The sequence below is a fragment of the Marmota flaviventris genome, chromosome 11 (genome assembly GCF_047511675.1).
Source record: "Marmota flaviventris isolate mMarFla1 chromosome 11, mMarFla1.hap1, whole genome shotgun sequence".
Classification (NCBI taxonomy): Eukaryota; Metazoa; Chordata; class Mammalia; order Rodentia; family Sciuridae; genus Marmota; species Marmota flaviventris.
The window spans coordinates 20,714,627-20,734,240 of NC_092508.1; the positions used below are offsets into that span (position 1 = coordinate 20,714,627).

The 19,614-nt window shown below is 42.0% G+C and overlaps 1 protein-coding gene across 1 annotated transcript in view; it reads left to right on the forward strand.

The window, feature by feature from the left end:
- Positions 1 to 19,614, forward strand: part of Mreg (melanoregulin) — a 58,900-nt gene that overhangs the window by 12,904 nt on the left and 26,382 nt on the right. Inside the window, exon 2 of the mRNA XM_027941897.2 lies at positions 4,365 to 4,524. Coding sequence (XP_027797698.1) covers positions 4,365 to 4,524 — 160 coding nt within the window. The remainder of the gene's footprint in view (positions 1 to 4,364; positions 4,525 to 19,614) is intronic.

The window sequence follows — 19,614 nt, forward strand, 5'->3', positions numbered from 1 at the left end:
AAGAGAGCAAAAGAGAAGAGAGAGGAAAGACAGAGACAGCTAGAGAGAGGAGAAAAAGAGATGCAGGGGGTAGTTGATTGTTGAGAAGGAGGTGCTGGCCAATGAGGCAGCATTGATCACCCCAAAACAGGAAAAGAAATTGTGGCTCCGTAAAGCAAAAGGTGACTTGATTATTCCTAGTCAAATGTGATCTTTACTGATTCTTCAAGTGCATGCTGATTTCTAACCTCCCTCTTTAGGGATGTTTTAAAAGGTGGTAACCTTGAGTTATGACCAGGGTTTCCTTTAGCAGGCTGGGATTCTGGCACAGCTGGTTCCATTCAACAAGTACTTTATTTTTTTAATATTTATTTTTGTAGTTGTAGTTGGACACAATAACTTTATTTTATTTATTTATATGTGGTGCTGAGGATCAAACCCAGGGCCTTGCACGTGCGAGGCAAGGGCTCTACCGCTGAGTCATAACCCCAGCCCTCAATAAGTACTTAAAGCAACCACTCTGTGGTAGACCCTGTGGGTGATGTGTGGCACAGAAGCAGTGAGCACAGTCCCTGCTCTTGACCACCTTATCAACTTGTGTGGAGACCAGGGTTATCGAAATGAACCGAATGTGGGGAAAACATGAAAGACTAATGATAGGAAACTAGGGTTTCTTGGCCTAAAAGTGTGTTCATTGCTGTGGGTGCAGCCTGGGGTGGGAGCTACCCACCAGGCCTTCATGACTTGAGATCTATGCTGCCCTGGGAGAAACCCCTGGGGAATTTGCCGGTTTGTACCCAGAGCATCCACACGTGGGGTTGTTATCAAAGCTGCTTCCTTGTGGGTGCATCCCAGTCACAGCCTTTTGGAGGTGGTGTGTGACACTTGGTTGCTAGGTGACCCCCTTTGGGAACCTCATTCAGGGAGGACTGTCACCTGCCCCTGGAGAAGTCAAGCAACTGGGGATAATTCTCCCCCCTCCCCCCACCCCCCAAATGGTTTCATGACAATGGGGGTGGAGTGTGGGGTCCCGGCGCTGGTGCTGAAGGGGTAATGCCATGTGGTATATCATCTACTGCAAGAGTTTTTTAGGCAAAAGGAATTGGATCCTTGTCCTCTGTGGTGCTGCCACCCCTTCTGTCTGCCTGCTCTTTGAACCCCTCTCTGCCCCAGCTGTCTGTCATCTTGGGCTCTCGGCATTCTCTCCAGACACCCCTTCCCTTCCCGTCTTTCCTCATTCCCACCAGTCCTCTGATTCTGTGGTTCTGTGGTGACCACAGGTAGGCCTGCATCCAGCCTCCCTCTGCACGCAGATCTTGACAGGGTCAGCCTTGACTTCTGCCCACGAGTCCCAGCTGAAGGCATCATTTCACAGTCACCTTTGACCCCTTCCTCCTGTCACCTATGAGCTGCCCCTGAGGGTTGTAGTCTCTCATTTCCCCTCTCTCTGCATTCATTTGCATCTCAGCCACTGTTTCAAAACGTTTAAAATCATATATTTATTTATTTTGCAATAAAACATCGCCTTTCTTACACCTCAAAGGATCTTCCTTGTAATGAAGAAGATGCAGAGAGAGTGGCCACTCTGGTTGTGGTTGGCTTGTGGCCTTCTTTCTGTCTCTGCCCAGCTCTTCCTGTACTCTTGCCCTCTGGTGACCCCGAGGGACTCCACCCACACGAAGACCTCAGCCACCTACCAGCCTGTGACAGTTGACTGTGACAGCCTCTTCAGCCATTTCCTTATTCCTGCTTCATCCAAAGTGATTACATCTGAGACCCAAAGAGGCTCAACATTCCTTTGATAACTTGTCACAGTTTGCAGAACAAAGCCTGGACTAGTACTATCTTCATTCTGACCCCAGTCACCTCTTTGTCTTCACATCTGTTTTCCTGGCTCCATGCACCATTGCAGTGGTCCTGCGGGAACGCCTGGATCCCCTGACTTGTGAAGCCTCTGCACACTGTTTCTGCTTGAGCTCTTCCTTCTGCTGGAGATGCCGTTGCCCTTGCTTCTGCATGCTTGGATCTGGCCGCACGTTGCCTTCATAAAAACCTTTCTTGGGTTTCCCTCTCATCTCATGCAGTTGGTCACTTCTTCCTCTCTGCTCCTGTGACATTCCATGCATACTTTTTAAAAGTTGCAGTTATCTCATTGCTTTATAGTCATGTTAAGGGCAGAGACAGTGTCCTATTTATTTTCGAGTCCCCAAAGCCCCCGGCCCAGTACCTAGGACCTAGCAGTATCTGTTCTTTGTTTTTGAATACACAAATAAATGAACTTAACATGCTCGTTAAAGCCCATATGTACAGAGCACCAAGCCATCTTTTGCCTCCCCTTCCATTGGCTCATCATTCTTAAGAGCTGAGTTCTGTGTTTGTCTGTCGGCCACCTGACAGCCTAAGTAAGAAGGCAGTGGTCTGAGAACACTGTGGTTGAACTGGGCCTGACTCCTCTCAAACTGCTCCTTTCCCCATAATGCTGATTACCCTGTCCAATCTCAGACCCTAAACTTCTGACCCACACCAGAGGGATTTCAGGAGCACCCCGTGGCACCCAGGCCCTAAGCGCTGTGCTAGTTCAGGGTCAAGGCTTCCTGCTGGCCTTGGCTTCAACATCCTGCCCCCGTCTTTTGCTTCACTTTTCCCCTGTGGGCCTGGTTGTCTTTCCCAACTCTGGGGCCTTGGTGGCATCCTAATCTGCACCCATCACTCTAGCACTGGAGCTGCTCCCTTGCTGGGCGGTTCTTGCTGCTGAGCCCCAGTCTGGTGATTGGTGCTTCTTCCTATTGAGAGATTTCCTTCTTGCTAACTCCTGAGCATATCACATTGTATTTACGGACATCTTAACTTTAACCTTCATCCCACATGCCATCTGCTTATCTGGATGTCTCCTGTCTTCGTTTGCCATTCCTGCATGTTACCCCTGCAGGTGTGCATGCCAGTCCCTGGCCATGGGACATTCTAGCTCTGCCTCAGAGCATGGAGTCAACACACCCTCTGGGGAAATAAACTGGCCATTGACTCCTCATCAGCCCTCCATGCTGGAGTTCATCTCCAAGTCCCTTTAATCCACCTTGCACAGTCCCGAATAGTGCCCATTCAACATCGTTCTAATCCTAGTACCTGGCTTCTCTCACCCGAGTTACTTCAAATGCATCTTAACAAATTTGCCAAGTCCTCTCCTGAGGCCTTGGAAGCATTCGCCACACTTTACCTGGAAAGATCTTTTAAAGATGAAGTACTATTTAGTTACATCACCGTCCTGCTTATACCTCTTCCAGGTCTTAGGAATAAAGATCAAAATGGGAGAATGTTGGAAACATGGCCTTCACAGCTGTGTCTTCCTGGCTCCTGCCCAGCTTCCTGTTCAGGCTTTGGCCATTTTCCCCTTTCTTTTAACACATGCCCCGGGTTTCCTCCCACCCTAGATCTTTGAACATGTTGGTACCTTTGCTGTACCTCTCTTCTTCACAGTGCCTGCCTGATGCCCACCTCCCCCAGAATCTTCTGTGAGCTTCTCACCTGTGTGCTCATGGCTCCCTGAACAGCCCCAAGCACTTATCACAGTTTTTAATTATATAGTTGTAATCATCTATTAATGTGTTTTCCAGGCTTGACTCTAGTGAGGCCTAAGGACAGGAGACTTGTCTGTTTGCTCACAATTTTATTCAGCCCAGTGATTAACCTGTAGTCAGTGTGGCATGCATATTATTAGTTGAAGTGAATGACCCCAGTGTGACCCTGCCTGTCCTGTCCCACAGAAGTTAACTGGGGCTGTGCATGGCATGCCCTAGATATGATGCTGTATCGCTAATCTTAAACACACATGCCACCTTGTAAGGGAAAAAATCGTGAAGCAAATGTACCAAATGAAGCTATTGAAATTCCTAGTCCGCATTTTGCATTGTTTGAAGTATTTAGATACACATTCTTACTGTGTACTGTTCTCAGTGTAAGGATTTTGATAGTTATTATATATAACTTGTGCTCTAGGTTTACTACACTTCCTTGGATTCAGAGGCAGGGGAAAGTTCATCTCTTAATGTTAATTGCTTTCTTGTTTTCTTTTTATGTTACTGGGGATGAAACCTAGATTCTCGCTTGCATATAGTAGACAAGCACTCTGTCATTGAGCTATATACACCCAGCCCCATTTCTGCTCTTTTTAAAATGATTTTTTTTTGTTGTTGTTTTTTTGACTATTGGATTGTGTTGTGCTTAATTAGTAAAGCTAAATTAGACATTTTGTTATACATTTATATATTACACTCTATTTTATATAATATGTATTTTTATTTGTACTGTATGTTAATACATGTGATATATACTATATTTTATATGCATAAAACAAAATTTATATCTCCTCTCTTTTTTTTATACCACAGTGGTAATAGTCCATATTCCTCATTTGGAGCAACTCTGGCAAGGGATGACGAAAAGAATTTGTGGAGTCTGCCTCATGATGTATCCCACACAGAGGCAGATGATGACAGAATCCTGTACAATTTGATAGTCATTCGTAATCAGCAGGCCAAAGACTCAGAGGTAAGCACCTTTTGACATCTCACTGTGTGCAGATGATACCAGACAACGGAAAATAGCAAATTACAAGAAGACCCACTTGAAATAAAGAATGAAGGACAGGATGAGGGTTTTTGTTTTGTTTTGTGAGATGATGTCTTGCTATGCTGCCCTGGCTGGTCTCAAATGCCTAGTTCTAAATGATCTTCCTGCTTCTACCTCCCAGGTAGATAGGACTACAGGTGCACACCACCAAGCTCTGCTTACTGATGAGCTATTTGAAATGAAGGGCAGGTATTTATTGGCATATATTATCACTAGTTGCTAATTATAGCTAGTCTTGATAGACCTGCTTGATACCACAGATAAGACTCTTTTCTAATAATTACCTTAACGGAACAAATTACACGCAGGGAAGTGCTGCTTAAGAGCAGGGAGATAGATGGTCTTAAATAACTCCAATAGTCCATCTCTAATCTTTCCAGTTGTTTAATAAGGTAGGTGATTGAAACTGAAATTTGAAGGATGCTTTGCATTATCACTAATTCTGAATTAGTGGGGCCTGAATGAATGTTTTTTTTTTCTTTTTCTGTTGAAAGCTTCTTAAATTATTCATGTTTATTTGACAGCAATAGTTGTGCCATATTTAGGATGGTTTTTATGATGGGGCTTGAAACCACCCTTGACGATGCTGAATCACAGTTATTGAGTGATAGGGCATTCAATGGGAGGGACTCTAAGTTAAAATAGCAAGGCAGTTGGGGTATTGTTCTCCTTTCTTTCAAAAGTAGCATTTGAGTATTATGTAAAATATTATATAACCTCGTTTTCAAGTAATGCCACCTGTCTGACTTCTAGATTTGTCAGTAAGCTCTGAGTAGATGTCTGTGTTAAGTGCATGCTACATGTTACTTTGTATCCCACAGCAATTGAGCACAACAGGGCAAGTTAGCACCCCGGCTCTGGCTTTGAAGAAAAGCTAGTGGTGTATAGTGTGTAGTGGGAATCTTCTGTTCCTAATTTGGTTTTTTTTTTCCCTCTAATTATTGCTATTTTATTTTATTGCTCAAAAAATTTAGTTTAGCAGTAGGTCATAACTTTTGGAAGTGTCATGTGTTTGGACCTTGTATTCTGGTGCGTGTTGGATGATGCCTTTAGGGGTCAGCGGTGGGGTGAGGGAAAGCTGACGGCTGCCTCTGGTTCTGGAAGGCTGGGGAAGGGTGGGCTGGAGAGCCCTGCAGGGGCTGTTGACATGTAGTATCCCGCTAGTGGCCGGGCACCGTGCTGTTTCTGGCTTCCCATCCCCAGCAGATTCTCCTTCTTGCCTAGTAACACTGAAAGCAGGTCACAGAGGCTGCTGCTGCCAAGAACAGCCTTCGCTGGCTGCTGTTCCTGAGCCTGTGAAGGGAACACGTGGCCTTGTTTCCCTTTAATGGGAAGAAGAATCCTGTTTTTTGGAAGGGGTTTTGCTAGTGAGTAGGGAACTGGTTCTTTTATCTTCCTCTTCTCTGATCCTACCTAAAGTAGTAAGGGCATAAGGGAAATAGTGTATAACACCCCTGACACACACACACACACACACACACACACACACACACACACTTCCATGCAAATGTGAAGCTGGAGCCGGGTAGCTCTCTGCTCTCCCTGGAGGAGCTCCTGCCCCTCTGCCTGATTGGTGTCCACTTTTGAAAAGATAGAAGAGGAGACCACAGGAACCCCAGAGGGCTCTCAGTAAGCACAGACTCCAGAATGGCCGTTGTGTGTTTTCTGTGCTGGCCCTGGTGTCTGGTGTGAAGGGTCATCCAGGAGGCCTTTTTTCCTTCTTGCTGAAGAAATGGAGTCAAGCTTGACTTGAGAGGGACTCTGTTACCAAGATAAGCAATCAAGTAACATGAAGATGTGGTGATAATCACACATAATATGATTTGAGGTATCCCTGTTCAGAGTGCTTCTGTTTTTTTTTAAGTATGAAAGTAATATGGCTAATAAAAAGTTATTTGTATTTTCTTCTAAAAATTTAAAATGCAAGCATATATTAATATATCTATTCATTTTCCTTATAGATTGGATCATTTATTACATACTGTTCTATACTTTACCTTTTTCTACTTCATATATTTGACACATTTCTATTTTAGTAGCTTAGAATTACCTTACTGCTTTGGGGGACTCTGGTATCTTTCACATGGACTTACCATCTTTATTTGAACAGTTCCTACTTATATTTATGTTAATTTGGTTTTGTTGTATTTTATTTGTATTATAAGCATGCTGCAGTGGACATCCATAGAAATTTGGATGATCTTTCATAGTTTTTTTTTCCAGGAATAGGATTGCTGGGCCACAGTATGCATTCAGAATATTGGAATTATGACAATGCTTCCTTTTTGGAGGAAACGAAGAAAAACACTTCAGAGTGTAGAACAGAGACTGCAGTCTCAGAACCCTCCAGCAACTAGGTAGTAACATCAGTGGGACATTGAAGTGGGATCCCCCACCCTCAATCCCACCCCTGGGCCAGCATATTGAAAGGCTTTGAAAACTACATTGTGCTGATGGGAGGAGTTGCTAAGCTCCAGAGAGCTATTTGCCCTGCTGGGAATGCGGACCCACAAATGTTGGAACTTTTGATTTTTAAAGGGGTTGAGAGCTGGGGATGTAGCTCAGTGGTAGAGTACTTGCTTATCATGCACAAGACCCTGGGTTCAGTTCCCAGCATGGGGGGAAAAAAAAGGAAATCAAAGAGAAGCTGAAAAATCCAAATTTTCATATAAAATGGCTAGATTTTAAAGTAGCTTATGTTTAAAAAATGTCATCCAACAAAGTATGTTAATGGATTACTGATGCATAAGGACATGTACTTACATATTACTACTTATTTTTTTATCCAGTATAATTGAAAACGAGCTTGCCATTGATTTAGAGAATGAAGGAGTAAGTTGGTGGGGAGTTAAGTTTGAATAAGTCCATATTTTTTTTTTATCATTGCGTATTTTCTTTTTCACACATGATAACAGAGGATTAGATTTTAATAAAACAGAAGCTTTGGGTTTTGAAAGATAATCAAATTGTACATAAGGAACAAGGAACCTTAGATATTTTTGCATGTTACACTTTAGAAGCTCAATCAAGATATTCAGGAAACAGACAAAATGTTTTTCCTTGAGTATCAGCTTGTGAAAGACCTAGGAAGGTCCATATTTGCAGTTCTCTGAATAAATGAAAAATAATTATACAAAAGTATGTGTCCTATTTACATTCCCCCTTCAAATCTGAAGTGGATAGAGAAGACTTAAGGCTAAATTTACAATGTTCCAAATTGAAAAAATAGAAGAGAACATATAAAAAGGAAGCAAATAATGAAGAAAAGTCGTGGACTTAAAGTAATTTGCGGTGTCAAAAATGTAAAAAAGTAATATTTAAATCTGCTACACTCTACTTCCATTTACACAGGCCTTCAAGAGCTAATGGAAAACAGACTTTCAGCAGAAGAAATAATGCATTGGCAGCCATCCAAGTAGTGGAAGATTATTGCTCTTGTTTTTGAATGATGCCATAAAATACTTTATATTTGACTAAGAAATAGTAAACAATCTCAAAATCATGTCACTAAACCATTATCTTTATGTTCTTTCTCATTAAACTAGTTGTACTTTACATAACACACTGTTCTAGGGAGGCTAATAATTGCTAGTGATCTATCAATGCCCCTGATTTATGTATTTTTATAAACCATCATAAGTATACTGAGTGATCTTATCCTCAAGATATTAATAATAATGAACACAGTGCCAGGCACTGTTCTTTCCAGTTTGCATACATTAGCAATGGCCCTTAACAACAACTTGGTCAAGTGGGTACCATTATGATGTCCATTTGGGGCACTTTATCCAGAGCCACACAGCTGCTAAGTTTGAAACCAGGATTTGAAGCTGGGCTTTGTGAATCCAGAGACAAAAGAGATAATGAGTATCATGATGGAAACTGCAGTGGAGAACAGATACTATCTGTAATGAAGTAATTGTAGATTTCAAAATTCGTCAGCAGTCTTTCTGAAGCCTCCGTCTGACTAGTTGAGGCTGTGCATATGACAAGCCTTTCACATGGGTGGGAGGAGAGCCATGGTTTGCTTGAGGCTGTTGGCCACGTTGCAGGAAGTGGTCCTGGCCACAACACGTTTCCAGAGTTCTGCTTTCCATGTCGGTTGCAGCTGGTTAAGGCCCATTCCCTGAGTGTGCTGTGTGGTTGGCTCCACAGTGGGTGTCTCACTGTGCTCATTTCCTTGCCTTCTGCTGTTTGGTGTACTGTACTGTTTCGCTGTGCATGGTGCAGTAACAGTTCCCTTAGGCCTTTGAACATGATTGCTTTTAACTTTTTTTTTTCTTTCCTGTACTGGAGCTGGAACTCAGGTCCTCATACATGCCAGGCAAGAACTCTAGTACTGACCTGAACCCCAGCCCAGCTTTTATATTTTTGATCAAGAAAATAAATACTGTTAGATCATTCTCATAAACACTTTAAAGCACCGTTTTGGTTAAAAAATAGGTGATGTTTATTAGGCATAATGGATGATAGAAATTCTGTGGTTACTATTAGTGTTATTTTGGTACCAGGTATTGAACTCAGGGGCACTCAACCACTGAGCCACATCCCCAGCCCTATTTTGTATTTTATTTAGAGACAGGGTCTCAATGAGTTGCTTAGGGCCCTTGCTAAGTCACTTAGGTTGGCTTTGAACTTGTGATTCTCCTGTCTCAGCCTCCAGAGCCACTGGGATATAGTGCGCCACCATGCCTGGCTCTGTGGTTATTTTTAAAGCTTTTAAGTAATTCTGTGCTCAAAGAAGGATGTAGTTCTCATGAGGAGTGCCTGTCTCCTTGTCAGTGAGTGAGGCAATGTTTACACATCAGCAGAGCCACATGATCACCAGATGCTTGGTGACTGGAGTGATCCCATGAAAACCACATCTGCTGAACCCTGGGTGAACAGCTAAATAATCACTTTGTTGGTTTGTTTATTTGCATTTTACATCGCAAAGCAAACCCCTGCCATGTTGCTGGTTTTCAGGGTGTTTGTTCTTCCTGTTCATCAGGCTGCCTACTGCCACCTTGTTCCCAGGCATTGTGAACAGTTCCTGTAGCATCTTTAAAATAGCACCGAGCTTTCCCAGAGGCATTCCAGTGCCCAAATGACACACTCAGGCTTTCATATTCCTAATAAAAAGAAGCCACTCAGCAGAGTTGATTGGGATCTTTGGTGGGAGAATGTGAGGAATGGGAAGAATGGGCTGAACTCATGAATTAGCCACAGAACTCTGAAGCACTTGGGGACCAGGATATTCCAGGTCAACTCTGCATTGCTGTGTCTCAGCAGTTCTCCAGAAAGAGACAAGACCCACTCTTTCAGGCCATCTGACTTCTCTATGAATGTGTAGACATTGGCTGCTAGTGGAGATAGGGCTGCAAGTTCACACCAACTGTGGGGGAGCAGAAAAGCAGTGGAATGTTGAAGCAGTTCTATAGATAATGCAGGGTTCCTCAAAGACCTCTTTCTTTGGATTTCAGGTTATCTGGATTATTGAATACATCTATATTTTATTTTGCTACTCATTATTTGGGTTTAGGGCATTTTGGTGGGAAGGATAAAAGCTTCATAGGATTGGAGGGTCTAGGGATCTTGCCCTTTGTCTTCTAGGTTATAATATTCATTAGGTATTATGCTGTGTGCTCTCTGGGCAAATACTGAGTCCTCATGGAGTCCCTCGCGAGGAGGCATTTCAACAGGTAAAATGAGAGACTGAGACATCTATACAAGGTCACTGAAGAAAACAAGTAGAAGAACTGGGATCCTAGCTCAGGTCTGTCTGACCTGGAAACCTGTAGGACCTGAAACACTGTTCTGGTCATTTCTAGTCCATTTAGAAAAAGTTGTGGGGTTACCTTTTTGATCAAAGCCAAGGTCACCAAGTGGATATAACTTCCTGCTCCAAGTAGACACTTGAGTCTGTGTGTTGTTGACCATTACTCACCCTGTACCTACTGAATCACGGAGTTACCAACTTTGATGTTTGTTTAGTGACAGCCTGTGTGGGGCTGTGCATGTGACATGCCTCTAGTGGATAGGAAATCTATTGCATTTCACCAGAAAACATTCTGTTTATCTGTCTCTGATGTTTTTTTTTCTATTGTTTGCTCACTCAGATCCCTTTAAAATATATATTATTTCTTATTGTAGGTTCCATGTCAGTACTCCATATAAACCAACAGAGTTGAGACGACAAATTTTGGTAAATTTGGGTATCATAGGAACTCAGTAGGATGTGTAGTGGTGAAGAACTTGGGTTTTGGGATCAGACAGATTTGGGGGTAAGAGTTGTACTTTGACATGTTATAGCTAGATGACACTGAATCATTATTTAACCTTAGGGTGAATGTACTATTTGTTGTTCAGTTTGGGACAAAGTCATACAGCTTCAACTAAGAGGAAAGGGGGCAGGGTCTAATATCAACTGTGCCAGGTCAAAATTTAAATTGGGACTGCCCTGGACAAGCTGGAGCATAAGACCACCTTTCTTTTTTTTATTGTGGTGAAACGTACACAACATAAAATTTACAATTTTAACCATGTTAAGTGTACAGTTGAGTTGAAGTAAGTATTCATATTCAAGGTGGCAGTAAGTAGTGTATTCATATAGTCAACTGTCATTTCCCTCTATCTCCAAAATTTTTCCATCTTTCCCATCTTTGTCTATACTTATTAAACAGTAACTCCCCATTTCCTTCTCTCTCCAGCCTCCAGCAACTACCTTTCTACTTTCTATCTCTGTGAATTTGATTATATTATATAATTGGAATCATACAACATTTGTGTTTTCATAACCAACTCACTTCACTTAGCATAATGTTTTCAAGATTCATCCAAGATTCACTTGCTGTGGCAAGTGTCTGAATTTCCTTCTTTTAAAAAGCTGAATAATATTCATTTTGTTTATTTGTCCATCCACTGATGGGTTTTGGGATTAGACAGATTTGGGGGTAAGAGTTGTACTTGGCCATGTTGTAGCAAATGATACTGAATCATTCGTTAACCTTAGGGTGAATATACTCTTTATTGTCCAGTTTGGGACAAAGTCATACAGCTTCAACTAAGAGGAAAGGGGGCAGGGTGCTAATATCAACTGTGCCAGATCAAAAATTTAAATTGGGATTACCCTGGACAAGCTGGGGCATAAGAGCAAAAGGGGGCAGGGTGCTAATGTCAACTGTGCCAGTTACTGACTCATGCATGTTGGGTGCTTCTGCCTTTTGACTCTTATTAGTAATGCTGCCATGAACACAGGTGTATGGATATCTGAGTCTATGCTTCCAGTTCTTTAGGGTGTACACCTAGAAAAAGATTCATGTGGTAATTCTATTTTAATGTTTTGAGGGCCGCTATGTTATTTTGCACAGTGGTTATACCATTTTACATCCCACCTATGTGTGAGAGTTCTAGTTCCTCTCTTCTCTCATCAACACTTATTTCAATCACCTTTCTTAAAAATTGATCAGTAAAACAACGGATGGCTCTAATTTTTACATCTGTGTAGGGTGGATGAAGTTGAAACTGTAAGCCAGTCATAGCCACTCTATGTCCTTTTTTTTGTGGTGCTGGGGATTGAACCCAGGGCCTTGTACATGTGAGGCAAGCTGTCTATCAACTGAGCTATATCCCCAGTCTGATGTCCTTATTAGGGATGTAAACCTACAACAAGGCTGATGTCTAGCAAAACTTCCCACCATTTGCTTGGCCAAAGAAAAGACATGGAAAGGACAGAAGACTAGGCGCCTTCTGTACCTGAGTTACACTATCTTGGGCATTTATATCAGGATGCAGTGACCAGATCCCCTTCTTTTACTGTTCTTGAGACTGTCTTCATTGGCTTCCTTCCAAGGAGCCCCTAAAAATATGTGAAAGCCAGTAGATAGCGTACTTGTGAGTACTGATAGGTCAGGGAAATAGCTTGGACACGTTGGATACTTCCAGAAATGCTGTGGGAACGAGCAAGAAGCTGGCCAGCCTCCTCCTGTACCTCATGATCCCTGCAACAGACCCCCACACCTCTGTGTCATTGTGCTTGTGGTGGTTGACATTTCCAGAAGGAAGGTCATTTGTTATTGGGAGGCAGCACAGGATAATATGCTGGTAGGATTTAGCTCTTTCCATTAATTTTTTTTTATAATGCATAAACCAACTGGCCTAAGAAGAAATTACAATCATAAAGCTGCCTCTAAAGTTTTAGTTTGTAAAAATTGCAGTTGACTATTTATAAACCTGAAACACTAGGGATTGATAGCAAGGGGAGCCTCTAGTCACTTACTCATTGTTGGCTTTGGTTTCCCCAAGAACATCTGAGCCATGGGAGGAGCCTGCCTGTCATGCAGTGGGTGCACCTCCTGCATGTATTATGTGGCTTCTCACAGTAGTCTTTTGGGATAAACGAGCTGTTCATTTTAAAAGAGAGAGAGACCCAGAGAGGCTAAATGGGTTTTCTCAATAGTGTCCAAGCAAAAATGAGTTTTTTACTTGGGTTCAACGTTGTGACTATACAGCAGAGAAACAAAGCTATGAGGTTCTGTTGACTTAAGGCAGATAACTGAATATTTTCTTTAGTTCTTTATTTTAAACACGAGCAGGAACAATCAAGTTGTTCCTGATATGTTTATAGGTAATAGAACTTGATGGAAAAAATGTAAGACACTGTTCAATTTATTTCCCTCATAAGAAAATGACAGCATGAAATTGATATTTGAAAGTTATCATAGCTAATCTCATATACAGGACAAAAGCTCAAATTCTTTCTGATGCGTCTATTGATTCGTTTATTTTGTTAAAAAATTATGTATCTAATGTTAAATCAGGCAGGTACAATTTGGAATTAGTGTTTTTAGTTCCTCATACATCTCAAAGTCTAATATGTTTTAGGTTTTGTGTTACTTTTGTTTTAATGAATTAGGAAATTCTTTTCTGTTTTTTTTTTTTTCCTTCTATATACCTTACCTCTCTATTTGACATGAGAACTAGTTGATTGACATTGCCTAAGTTAGAGTTTCTCCTTTCATGATGGTGGGAACCCATTTCTAGTTTGGCAGCTATTCTTAGGTCAATGTGATAGATATGTTGGTGCCCCTAAAAATGTTGGTGAGGGAGATTGGGTGGTTGTTCACACCAAGCCCACAGGCGTGCAGTACCATGGATGGTGTGCCTTCTGCCTGACACCTGGTGATCAGCTTTGCAGGTCTCTGAATTGGATTTTTTCAGGGCTGGAGTTTTTTTTAAACTTGTTGTCTTAGTCAAGGTTTTCCAGACAAATGGAACCAACAGCACAGGTAGATTGATATAGATATATCTAACACGCATACATGGAGAAGTACATAGATGCATGTATACATAGATACATAAGTAGAGATTTACTTTAAGGAATTGACTCACTTGAGTACGGAGTTTTGGTAAATTCAAATTTGATGGGGTAGGCTGTCAGGCTGGACACTCAATGAAGAGCTGCAGTTTGAGTCCAAAGGTAGTATGCTGGCTGAATTCCTTCTTGGTTGAAAGAGGACAGTCCTTGTCCTATTAAGGCCTTCAGCTGACTGGAGGAGGCCCATCTACTTTATGGAAGATCATTTGCTTGACTCATAGTCCTCTGATTTAAATGTCTGTCTCATCCCAAACATACCTTCACAGAAATATCCAGGATAATATTTGACCAAATATTTGTATATAGTGGCCCAGCCAAGTTGACAGGTAAAATTCACCATCACAGTGGATTTTACTAACACTTCCCAAATTCTCAAGAGACTGCCATATAAACCCCAATACATAAACTTAACAGGTCAGTGCCATAAACTTAACAGGTCAGAGCCATAAACTTAACAGGTCGGTGCCACCTCTCCCAAGAATAAAATCTGTAAGGGAAGCCAGTCACCATACAAGAAGGTAGCCTGGTGAGAAGGACTCGATAAGAACACCTCACTGGCATTTATGGAGCACTTAACTGCATTCCAGGTGCTGCTCTAAGTACTTTATGAATAGTTGTCCTCAAGATGTGATGGCCTGGTGCTTTCATCTCTAGAACAAAGGAGTTCCTGACCTTTGGTTAGGACTTCCTGTCCCTTCATGGTGGTTGATGGAGATTTCTGAACATCACCTGCTGATAAGCAGAGCCTTGGGCCTAGGAAGGCATACAGCAGAAGGTGGAATCAAGGAAAATCCCGATTTCTGTAATATGGGATTGAATCTGGGGCGGAGAGCAACAGAGGTATTTCAAGCTAAAGCTCAACGCAAAGAGGCGAGGCAAAGTCCCATCAGATCATGAATGGAAGGCAATAAGCCTGGGACAGAATAGAAGGTAGCAGCCTCTAGAAATTGTAGTCCTAGTGAAATACAGGGATAGCTGCAAGTTGAACCTCATGCACTACCAAGTCTCAGCAAGGAAATCATGTTCTGCCATTCCGGGTTTTCCAGGAGACCTTAAAAACTTCTCCCCAGTCAAATAACTCAGTCACAGATAGTTACATTTTTTCCAGTTGAAGATTCATTCATTTCTTGGTTGGTTATTTAGTATGTGAAGCTGACTGAGGTCACCAAAACTTGGGAGGTTATTAAGCTTTGAGGAATCTCTGCTGGAGCGGGCTGTGGCGGCATTGAGGGAAGACCTCCATTTTTCTCTTGGCTGAGCCCATGGGCAGTGGTTAACCCAGAATGGTATTCCTTGTGATCAGAATAGCTCCTTTGTTTCCACATCAGTCACTGAGACTGATTCACCAGTTTGAGGCTCGTTGTAAAGTGGAGTAGCTTGAACACTGGATCTAAATTAAGCAAACACATTCAGCTGTTTTCAGTCTATCCTGTGGATATTCTTATGCTGTTAAATAAAGAAACATGTTGTTTTGAAAACAAAAAAATCTGGAAATAAACCTATCCAATGAAAGTCTGGTTAGATATGTAATAAATAGTTATGCTAATAAATGCTATAAAGCTTGACAAATAATGAGACAGGATTTATAGATACCAACTTGGAAAGATGGATTGTGATCTGTTATTCCACTTACATAAAAACACAAAGATGGTAATATACAGTGATGAGACTTGGGGAATGTTACCCATGAACTTGTTAGAAGTGGATGGAGGGAAGGAGACTGGTACATTCCTTTAACTTTATAGCTTTCTGTACTGTTTGAAAACAATTCAGCTGTTTTACATAAATATATATATATATATATATATTTTTTTTTAAATAAAATTCTCTCACTAGTATTTCACAGTTGGTTTTGTGATGGCTTTGTCCCTGGGTCTTTCTAAATTGTTTTTGCTTTGTTTTTCTGTGAGCATGCTGGCCAAATGGGGTGGGGGTGGGGGGAGAACTGTGTGTTTAGGAGGAGCTGGAGCAGGCTTTGAGGAATCCTGCCAAAGTAGACTGATGCAGAAAGTGACATCATCGGTCACCATTTGTCTTTTCAGTTTTAGAAGATTCTTTCTATATGTCAGGTTCTCTACCCTTACAAGCATCCCTGCCCCGACTCCTTCTTTTGGTCTTCCTCCTCTTTCAGTAAATGAAAATGGCTCTTAACTGCATGGAGCCCTGGAGAGCTATTGCTGCCGGTGCACTAGGACTTGCCGGTGGCCAGCATGGCTCACCTGTGGGGTGGCAGGAGGGTTCTGTGGAATACCCCGTAAGAACAGCTTGGCTTGCTTTCTGGCTTTGATGGAACATATCGGGGAAACAGGATCACCTGCCCTCTCCTGATGGGGCCTAGACCTGCAGCTTCACAGACTTAAATTCCCAGAGTGTTCTGGAAAGAGAATATGGTCTTATTTCTCTTGATATGAAGAAACCCTTCCATTTCGGTGCCAGATTCCTGCATACCTTTTCTTCCATAATGGTTGCACCTGAGCATGCTATTTACAGACCACGAGTGAGTTGTGCCATTTTATGGTTTTGCAATCCAAGAGGCCACACAACTAACGAATACCAAGTGGCTCACACCCTCTTGAAATAATTGTCATGTTTAATTACAATTTAGGTGAAGTCGAGTCACACCCAAGCTCCTTTACCAGTTTGCTCATTAAAGCTGTCAACTTGGGGCAGTTTTTCATGGACCTGTCAAAATGAACTTACTTCCTTCTTCCCGAAATAATGTGCTATACTGTGGGAGGTGGCAGGCATGTGAGAAGTGCACTCTGGGCACCTATGTTACCAGCTGTGCAATCCCATTTTTTGACCTAGAACCAGAAGATCCAGGTGCCCTTGGCAATCAGCCATGCCCAGGTATTGGGCAAGTCATCTGAGGGGGGTGTGGCAGGAGTCAGTCTTTCATAGCATAACTGAAACATTTTTATTCAGTTTTACAAAGAATGTACTTCTATCTGTTGTAGCCCACTTAAAATTATAATTAGTATTATTTTTTTGCCAGCCTCTGGGGCTTTACCAGAAAGTTCTGAAAACAGGTCTAAGTGATAGAGATACAAATCCACTGCAGTTTGTTTTGTGGATAAGTCCAGTAGTGTTTTAGGGATGTGAACTTGTATCTGTGGGCTCTGGTCTCTTTCCCAGCAATCGCTTAAAATTTGGGGGACTCTGAGGCAGGCTAAGGAGTGAGGATGGAGCAGCTTGTTAGAAGGAGAGATGGCCACCAGGGACTGGTGTAGACACCACAGGTCATGGTGTCTACTCTTTAAATCCAGCATTGGCATTTTGCAAAAATAAGTTCCAAAATGACCTTTGTTGTCTCACGCTGCATATACTGTTACCTGTCTAAAATCAGCGAGCTTTCAGAGTTTTTGTGAAGGAGGGCCACTGCAGAACACACTCATGAGCCATTACTTCTTTGCCTCTTCAGACAGAAACTTACAGGGAATGGGAAACATGATAGAATGAAGTAGACCAGGTAGGGGTCAAACTGAGCTACCCAAAGTTGTATTTGTGACCAGCAAAATGGACATCCTAACTTTCCTATGTTCATATAGGAATAATACATGACCAGTGAAACTCCATATCATGTAACTACAAGAATGGGATCCTAATAAGAATAATTTATATTTCATGTATGCATAATATGTCAAAATACACTCTATTACATGTATCTCTAAAAATACTTTAAAAATAAAAACAAACAAAAAAATGGGTGCCCTTTGCATGCAGAGCCATCCCCCTGCTGTTCTGGGCCCCCCTCTTAACTCCTGAAGGGCTCCTCTCCTGGTTGTGTAGCCTCCCCGGTTTTTGTCTTGTTACCCTTTGGCTCTCCCCATTGAGTGGTCTCTTTACCAAGCCTGGTTCTTTCCTCAAAAATCTCCATTCTAAAAATCTTTTTCTCCCATCCTTCTACCCAGTTAAATGTGTATTTACTCTCTGTAGGCTTGCAGCTCAACTGAAGTTTGAAAAAAGGAGCATATTTTAGAAGAAACCCAGAATCCTGTGAGGGGTGTGAGTGGCTGATGAATTTAACCTGCTTTGCAATCTTTAAAGAGGAAGCTAAACCTGTATTCATGATACTTGGTGAAATACAAGGAGTAGCCGAGGTTTTCTGAGTGGAGGCCAGGGCTTTCTGGCTTGGAATTCCAGATACATCTATGGAAATGTTTCTGAGGTTTTTGGTCTTTTCTGAATTAGAGTTGGAGCAGCCTCATTGCCTTGGAAACAATGTCACCAACTTGGGATCCTAGGATGGAGACCGGGTCTGGAGGGTGGAGGCCGAGGCACTGAATGAGCCAGATTGTTTCTTGTCCCTTATGAATTTGTGTGGCTCATGGGCTGGGTTGGCTAGAGGGGTGAAGCATGGTGTGAGTTGGCCATCAGCATCTGACACATCTTTGAGCTGACATGAAGAGTGTGGATAGGGGACTGGATGTGCCCAGAACATCTTTCCCATCAGAATGTTAGATAAGGCAGGGCATTTGGAAAATGATGCCCTTGTCCTTGGAACACTGACTGTCCTTCATGCCACTCACTGTAGCTGCTCCTCTGCCCTAGTTTCAAAAGGTCTTTTCTTGTTCTCTTGTTTCTGCTGCTTCCAATCCCTTTTGACTCTTCCAGCTACTGAAAGTGGAGGGTAGAGCTATTAAAACCACCAGGAAGGAAGCAAGTGGAGCCTATGCGCAGTTTATTCGTCCTTTTCTCATTTTTCTTCTTCTTCTCCCCCTCCCCCACCCAGGGTATCTTCACCTTTGTTTGACACAGGGTAAAAATCTGTGAAGAATATCAGTATCTATCAGATACCTCAAATTATGTTTTAGCAAAAAAACATTAATTTGCCAGTTATTAGTAGGTCAGCACAGATTAGTTCGTGCCCTTTGAGCAAGAAGCAGGCCTTGGGCCTGGAGTGGAAGTTGGGGGCATTTTTGAGAAAAAAGCAGGTGGATTTGATTCCTCCATGCTGCATCTCCCTTTACATTCAGGACAAAATGACCAAATCCAGTTTGCCAACTATTTTTATAAATAAAGTTTTATTGGCATATGGTCATGCCTGTTTGTTTACATATTGTCTGTGATGGTGTTTGTGCTGCAGTGACAAAGTTGAGTAGCTATGACAGCTGCAGAAAATATGTATTATCTGGCTCTTTACAGAAGTGGTCTGCTGACCTCTACTTGAGGACACTCAAGCTTTGCCTTTTGTTTGGTGCTTGGTAAACTTGGCCCAAAGGATTGTGTGGATTTAATTTTTCATGCAAAAGAACACAATGGTACCTTCTTTGAGGAGGGCTTCCTATGCCCAATGATATGTTGCAAGAAGAGATCTTTAGAAACTGAGAATCTTCTAGCTTTTCATTTATGGATGAGAAACATTTTTTATTTACTCAGGATTTTTTTTTTTCTTTTAAAAGACAGTGACTATACAATGTTCTATTTTTGTAAGATTTGTGTAAGTAAAAAAAAAAAAGTTGTAATTTCCAAATACATTAAAATGTAACTTGTCTTACATGATGGCCATACCACTCTTCCCTCCACATTCTGGGAACTTAAATCTACAGGAATTGTTTTAGGGCTTTGTTTGAATTATCTAAAGCCTACCATGTTGATGATGAAGCAGGCCAATGGCTGATAAGACCAAGGTCTGGAAAGCTAGACTGGCTGTG